Source organism: Drosophila elegans, unplaced genomic scaffold (assembly GCF_018152505.1).
Source record: "Drosophila elegans isolate 14027-0461.03 unplaced genomic scaffold, ASM1815250v1 contig_397, whole genome shotgun sequence".
NCBI lineage: Eukaryota > Metazoa > Arthropoda > Insecta > Diptera > Drosophilidae > Drosophila > Drosophila elegans.
Window position 1 is genome coordinate 2,578,189 of NW_024545782.1, and position 8,503 is coordinate 2,586,691.

Consider the following 8,503-nt stretch of genomic DNA (forward strand, 5'->3'; position numbering starts at 1 on the left):
CGGTTTTTGATCATTTTAAATATTAATTTAAATTTAATTTCTGACAATTTGATTGAAATTTAAACCACATCAAACTTTTAAAATATCAGGAACAACTTTAAATCAAACACATATCACAATAATTTAAATATAAATTCATGCTATTTAATATGCACTGTTTTAATTAATATTATTTAATTTATTTTATTTAAATATTTAATATTAAATTTGGAATTCAACTTTTCATATCAGTGTAAGTAAAACTTTCTGAAAATGCACTTGAAACTTTTAGGTTTTCACTGCGCTTTGTCCGCACTGCAACGCACTTTTAATTTCACTTACTTGTTTTCTCTTAAAAAATCAAAACCCTTTTTTCGCCAATAACTTATTGCGCAATTAAAATTGTCAATTTTAACATTTTTATATAATTATTTTTTTATTAAACGAGTATATTTTAAATATGTGTTGCTTGTAGAATTTTTTCATTATTTTAAATAATTTTTTATGATAGTGTCATTTTTATAACCTCACCACAAAATCACAATAAAAACAATTATATTTATTTGCAAACATATAATTAACTTAAATTCCAAGGGCGTACAAATGTCGTTGCCCCCCAAAGGCTTTTCGGTATAACTCCGTTTGGGCCTGGCAAAACACAAAGGATAGATAAAAAGAGCGAATGGGGGAAGAGACAAATTATGCGTTGGCCAAATGCCATTAGAAAATAAGACTGAGCAAGAGAGAAAAGCCTATGATGGTCTTTCTCTTACTTGAATGTTGTTGTTTGCTGCAGTTGACGCTGCTCCAAATTCTCTGCTGACGTTGACGACGCCAAATTTTTTTCGGTTCAAAGCAAATGCAGCGGAGTCGAGTGCGGAAAGTTCTTTATCATGGTTAATGCACCCAAATATAAACCAAGTGACAACGAAAAATTAAACAACAACAAAAAAACGCGTGCAAAGTTTATAATCAAAAAAAACCTAATAATACGATAGAATTGGCGCACAAGTTATCAGTCGGAATATTACTTGCATAGCCAAAAGTATCAATGAGTGTGCGAGCATAAGAATGGGAATATTAGAATGATTCCATTGTCGAATCAGTGGACTTTTTAAATGTGCCTGATTCCATTGCCACATAAGCATTTAGCTAATGCTTTTCCGACATGTAAATGGCACGAACAGCTGATCTGGGCTTCTTTACTTTTGAAATGTGGCAAGTCCAAACGAAATGAACTGTTATCCATTTGCCAAAGTGGAACAAGGATGGGCAGCTGATGGTGTTGTTAGATGAGTTTGCTAGGGAGACCACCACAGTTTAAAAAGTTTTTTCCTGGCAAAGATCCAGCAATAATAAAAAATGGTGTACTGCGACCACGATTTGCTGCGTGTGCTCTAGTTTTCAGCCAATTTTATTCAAAATAGTTTTTATATTCAAAGGAAATCAAAAATTGCGCCATCCTTACATATAAAAATTAGCTGTTGTAGTGGTGGCACTAACAACAAAGAGTATTTCTCGGATCAAAAAATTAAAAAATTTAGAAATATTGCCTGGAATAATAAAGTCTTGACGATATCATTATTCTGATCATATTGATGTCACTTTTGTCAAAAGAGTACCATCTGCAAACACATTAAAATATTTTAATTCATAAGTTTAATAGTTAATAAACATAACATATACACATACAAAATTAATATTGTTTAGATAATAGTTGCAGGCTGGCGGTATACATTTGAATTGTTTTCTTTTTGTCAACAAGCCCGAATAAATTAAATTAAATTAAATTGTTTCAGCCTTGTACTTAGATCGATGAAATCCGTTCGTCCGCCATAAAAGAAAGCGAGAGGCAAATAGCTGACGGACTCTTCTCACCCCGGTACTTAGAACGTCGAAAAAGGTACCAGTATATAGCATGCGAACGTTTGTCAGGACCTTGCGAAAAGATGATGTTAATACCTTAATACGATTTTATTTCACCTGTATATTCATTTTATTGGTGACCAAGTCCAGAAAGTCTTAAAATAAATATATGTATGTTTTTCTACTAATTAACGTGAACAACGTGAAAAAATGTTATTTTAATCTCAAAATGCACAATTTGTTGAATACTAATTGTGTGGACGAAAAAGGCGTATACTTTGGTTTGAATAATTTTAGGGACAAGGCACATATTAGCATACACTAGCGATTACCATCCATGGTGGCCAGATTTTGCTCTGAAAATATCTTATGAGCAGCCTTGAACAAAGAAAGTATGAAATACATATATGATCACACTCACTCCAGTGTTGGCGTTATCTATCTCAATGTGTTCTATGGCTGTGTTCGCTTCAGCTTTATGGGCCTTTGCCGGCATCGCAGTTTGCCAAAGGGTTCATTAGTCTGCCCAGCAAAAACATCAAAGCCAATGAACGTATAAAATGCAGAAAGGTAGAAAGAAGCTGAATCTATGTAGAATGAGAAACAGCAACAGCTGGAGCAGGAATGTCACAAGCGCAAACAGCAAAATGCCGAACAAAAGCCAAGGAGCTCGGGCAGAGTGAAAGCAAACGTGACACACGACATTGGAACAAATTGCGTTGGCAATGCGGCACAAAGTATGCAAAGCAAAAGCACGGTCCAAATTGGGTTTGGGGGTCAATATCTATCCGGCGGGCCTGCTATTCAGGCAGCAACTTTGTCGACTAGTCCTGGGAAACATTGTGACTGAAGCGATGAACTGGCATCAAATCAATTGTATAACTGACGTTGCCGATGCATGTGGGTATTGAGGCCTCCCTTGATATCCCTTACCAAGACCATTGCCACGAACTCGCTCTTTAAGGACATGTTTGATTCGCTCACGCACTTTAAGCACAAAGTGCTGTCCGGCTTTTGGCCTTTACGACTTTTGTGTGGCTTCTGGACCGCCATTATTCATTGGACGGCTCGCTTGAGAGAGTGTCAATACAATTGCAACTGGTTAAAGTTTGGCTTTTGTATGTGCAAACAATTGTCATTATGCAATTCGAAAACTGTCATTAAATGACTTTTAAAACTCAAAGAAGTATATAAAATGAAAAACTTAATTATTTTTACAGCAACTTATTTACTGAACAATAACTTCTTACTCACTTCATCTTCTTTCGAAATTATCAAAGCAAAGAGTGTAATTAAAACTTACCTAACGTATTTTTACCAAAAAAGTTGTTGTGTTTCCGTCCTTAAAACATTTTTGGGTCCTTTAATTCTTTAAGTTTTACCAAATTTTCCCATTCCAATATTTTCTGAAGCGTATACATAAAGGTCTGACTTTTGGTTGAACTCTTTTATTATATAAATAATAGTTCACTGAGTTCTTCAACACACTAAGATGTACTCTACATGAATGTGTTTTTCAGCGCCTGGGATGTATGTCAGAGGTAATTTAGTTAAAATGTTATTGAAAAAAAACAATGACACAATGAATATATGATCACTAAACAAGAAAAAAAGCAAACTTCGGCAGGCCGAAGTTCTTATACCCTTGCAGCTATTGAAGAATTAACAATAAACTAATGATTTACTTGTGTATATTTTAAAAAAACATTGAAGCTATGATGATTTGTAGCTCAATTATTAGATAGTTATTTTATATATTTTTTTTATTTCTATGGGAGCTATATGATATAGTCGTCCAATTTTGATAAAATTTAAACCGTAAGTCTGGAATATTTAACCAATACTATATGCCAAAAAACTAAAAAAAAATTCAAAAGCAGCAAAGTTATTTTTTTTTTATGTTTTTTTCCGATTGATCCTATGGGAGCAATATGCTATAGTCCGATCCGGCTCGATCCGACTTATATACTACCTGCAATAGAAAGACAACTTTTGGGAAAGTTTCATGCAGATGGCTTTAAAACTGAGAAACGGATGGACAGACGTACAGACGGACGGACAGACGGACATGGCTAGATCGACTCTGCTAGTGATGCTGATCAAGAATATATATACTTTATAGGGTCGGAGATGTCTCCTTCACTGCGTTGCAAACTTCTGACTGAAATTATAATACCCTCTGCAAGGGTATAAAAAGCAGGTTCTAGAAGTCTGTTTACGTCACTCTGAGACATGTTAGACTCTAGCTATTGGATTTTCAAATTCGTGTTATTATTTTAGAAGTGAAAGAGTTACTAAGTACTCTGCCGCCGCTCTGCTGTTGCTCGGCCGCTGCTCTGCCGGTGATCCCTGATGTAGGGAGACCGAGCGATAGAGATGTTAGCGGGGGGTGGTGGTGCTGCATGCTTTTATCTTCTAAAGTTGGATATGCAGTTTGACAGATGGCGCCGCCTAAACTCCGATTGTTTTGTAAGGAATATTTTGTTTAAATTATTATGTGTCATCTGAGTAACGCGTATCTAAATACTCGAAAAATACTCTTTTTTTACGACAATTCTTATCTTGTATTGTTGACCATGGAGTTCGAGAGATTGCGCCACCTAAAGCCAAACTGTTTTCTAAGGGAATATTTATTTCGAGTTTTTTGAGATGTGCTTATGGATATCTAATTGCTTGGCACTAAGCGTTTTTTCTTGTTTTAAAATAGTAGTCCACAATAAGTGAGTAAAAAACTAACAAATTTAAAATATGGATTTAAGGGAGCTTTTGCCGTAACCAATATTTACCTTTGTATCCCATTTATAATTCAATTATTTCAATGTTTTATCAACAGTACAGAAGTGGCGGTCTCATTCATGACGCGACGGAAGTTATAATTACTGCAAACGAACGCCGTCCCTCGATTACAGGTGGGCGTTGAGTGAAACCCTATCATCATCATTATTGGCCTAGGGCACGTTTCGTGTCAATAACTTACAATTAGCCATGAGAAGCACGGAAAGCGGCGGTTCTTCAGCCGAGGACAAAGGCGTGGCCTTTCATCCCCTTGGGCCATAACTAATAGATAATAATGACATGACCATGTCAAAAGTTGATGGTGTCAGGGTTCAGTGGCCTTTCTCTCTGAAAAGACGGGATGGATGACAAAGTTCACTGAGGTATTGATTGTTCTGAGCATGCAAATTTTTTATATATAATAATCAAGGAGTCTTATAAGTACTATTGGAAAACTTCATAAATTAAAGTCCAAAATATTTGACTTCAGCATGTCAAGGCGAAATGAAATTTTTATATTTGAGCAATGACATAGGTTTTTCAAAAAGTCGTAAAACAAACATTTTTTGTAACGACCTGACCAATACAAAAATAATTATTCCAAAATTATAAAACAAGTTTGTTGAAATTGAGAAACGATGTTGAAAACTTTTGTATTTTTTAAATATGCCAAAAATAGCATGTTTTCAATAACTTCTGATCGGAGCATCGGATCCAAGTTTGGTGTCATTCGACGCGTATTTTTAATAAAATATAAAGTGTGTTAAAAAAGTGTAATATTTAACCAACCCAAACTTAGGAGCTTCACTTAAAAAAATTTTTACCATGTCACTTTCTGCCGTTTCTCCTCAGCCAATAAATTTTCTTAAAGTCTTGGTATGCAATTCTTCTATTCATAAATAGCATGCATTATTTACTTAGAAGTCAGTTTGGCAAGCCCCGAGCACCTATGTACATATACATATATACAAAGTTAAAAATATCATCTAGAAAAGTAAAAAAGATATAGATACAGATTGAAATAATGCGTTCATTCGAACTCGAGCCATTCTCGCCAAACCTATCCAACTTACGCCCTACGCCACTAACCACTTGCATTTTGTGTGCATAATGCGCCTGTAAGTTTTGCTCCATCTTTGTTAACATGATTCTTAACTGGAGTTTGAATTCCAGAAGCCATCTTCAGGAATTTCTAAGAATAGAACTCAGTGGCACAAGTATGTGTAAAGCGCATATACGTGTGAAGTTTGTTTTGCTATGCAGTCATAAAAATCTTTTTTTTGTGCAATTAGATAAATGTTTCAATTTTACTCTCCTGAAATTTTAAGTCTAAATCTCTTAAATTACGAAAGTTATCGACTCTTTGGTGGATAGGTGTCAAGCGCGCGGGTCAGCGTGGGACATAGACTTTTGCAATTATTTCAAATGCGTCTTTCTCGAAACCATCTTTTTCGAGTTGGTGGAAGTCCTACAGGTCGCAAAAATTGTGCAATCGTCACGAATTTTTAAAAACATTGAACCTATAATGAACTGCAGCTCAATTATTCGATAGTTCCTATTACAGTATTATGATATATTTTTCCTATTGAAATCAAATTAAAACCGTAATTCTGAACTGTCAAATTATTAATAAATCAAATAGATTAAAAAAAAATTTAATTTATTAAATTTTCTTTTTTTATTTTATTTTTAACCGTTATTATATGTCGAAGAACTAAAACAGCAATTTTGATTCATTTTTTTTCCGATTGTTCCTATGGGAGCTATAAAATTGGCAGCCCTGTTGCTAAAAACGTGATTTGTGGGAAAAATTGCTTTCAAGTTTTGAGCACGAGTCAACAGATGTAAGGTAGCTAATTCTTCAATTCTGCGATCGATTTAAAATTTGGACACAACTTCTTAACATATTAGAGATTGCTTTAAGACAAAAAAAGATTTTTTAAAAATATTAAAAACCCTACTCCCCCATAGGTAATTTTTCCTTAATTATAAGACATTTTAGTTAATTTTATTACTTTTTAGGTAATTAATCCTAACTAACTTCTAACATCCATTGCTTAACCCAGAGTCTGTCATTAATCAAGACTACATTAATACAGGTCCTTGAAACCTTTTCATGATATCAGATCCTAAAGTGCAGAGACAGACTTTCATGACTTGTGGGCGTTAGAGTGGGCGTAATTCCATTTTGAAATAAACTTGGGCTGCGTGGGCATAATGAGAATCTACATTTAAGTCCCAAAAATCTAGCTTTATAGTTTTCGAGTTCTCAACGTTCTTAACGTTATAATGAAGAATATATATGCTTTATAAAGTCGGATACCCTTCCTTCTACCCGTTACTTAATTTTCAACGAATACAATGTATCAATTGACTCCACGAGGAAACAAATAGCCACAATCACAAACCCGTTGGCGGCAAGTAATATGTACTAGCTTTTTTCATTTGGCTGTGCAAAAAAAAAAAGATGAAGACGGCAAAAATGTGTTAACATAAAAGAGCGATGAATTAAACATACCGCTGAGTGCAAAATGCGAACGAAACTATATATGGTCGCTTTATTAAGCTAAATCAAATTAAATTAAATTAAATTAAATCAAAGCCGTAGTAGTATCTCAAGGAATTAAAACGAAAAAATTTGAATTTTCGTTTTGCACAAAAAAACAGTAGGCTTATCATTCGTAGTCAACATCGAATTGTGTTGAAGTACGGTTTATTTTCATTTGTCTTCAAATTGAGAGCAGAGAGTTACAATAATGCCGGCACAAAAGGTAAGAAAAACGTTGTGAATTATCAGAAAATTGTTTAATTTATAACCTTTTTTTATTTGATTGCAAAAATACAGCCCCCCGAAATCAAGTTTCCCATGCATAATGTACACTTCAAGCAAACGCTTGGCAACTTGAAAGTGGCTTGCACTCTTGCCTTGGCAGCCCCACTTCTTCTCTACACTTTCAGAAATAATGCACGCAAAAGGAAGTACAGGAACTTCTACTCCAAATACGATCCGCTTGATGCTTTCGACCGCATGATGAGTGGAGGCTACTTGTCTTCCTGTCCTCCGGGAAGTGGTCCCAAAAAGGATAAAGAAAAGAAGTAGATAATAAAACCAGATGCCTCCACATACGTCGATCTAAAATACCATACCAGAAAGGAAAGGACACGACTTTCAACTCTTGCAAATTACATATTTGGAAGCTAATAGCTTATAAACTGAAGCCATTATTCCAAGCCGCTGATATTATCGAATGCTTACCAATATATAATACCAAATTATTCAAATTAACAAGCTTTCATCTTCAAAGAGACGCCGCAATTCGCGTTCTCTTCATTAAACAACAGACCTTTTCCTGGAATTCTAAATTCTAATTAAATTGTCAAACAGAAAAAACTGATGGTGTTAATAAATTGGAGCAATGCAATCTAATTGTGTACTAATGAAATCATGGATTGAACATAACTTAGTTGTACACGAAACTTGTTGAGTAAAAGAATATTGTGTGTTATGAATCAGGATCACCTTGTTAAGTTGTTTTAATACATAAGAAACATTTTTTAACTGTTGAAAACAAAAGACAAAGCTTTATTTTTTATTTTATACAACATAGCTCCCATTGCAAAAATCTAGGACATAAATAAAAAATATTTAATTTTACGAACTTTTTATTAGCTTGATTTCCTAGCGACATAACTTAACGCCCGTGGGCGTTTATAGCTACCGCAGGCTTTTATGTCACTTTCTTGTCTTATGACTCAGTAACGCCCGAAGCGAATAAATATTAAATTCATATCATAATGTAACGCCCGAAGCGAACAAATATTAAATTTTTATTATAAAAAGCAACCATCGCGCGATTTTAAAGAACAAATAGTTTGTCTGTGT

General features: G+C 34.4%; 1 protein-coding gene across 1 annotated transcript; it reads left to right on the forward strand.

Annotated features, from left to right (window-relative positions):
* Window positions 1-7,300: 7,300 nt before the first annotated feature.
* Window positions 7,301-8,042, forward strand: LOC108137811. The gene is made up of 2 exons (XM_017259726.2): window positions 7,301-7,391; window positions 7,466-8,042. Exons 1-2 carry the CDS (start codon window positions 7,377-7,379, stop codon window positions 7,718-7,720), a joined length of 270 nt encoding a protein of 89 aa, XP_017115215.1. The 5' UTR covers window positions 7,301-7,376; the 3' UTR covers window positions 7,721-8,042.
* Window positions 8,043-8,503: the final 461 nt, after the last annotated feature.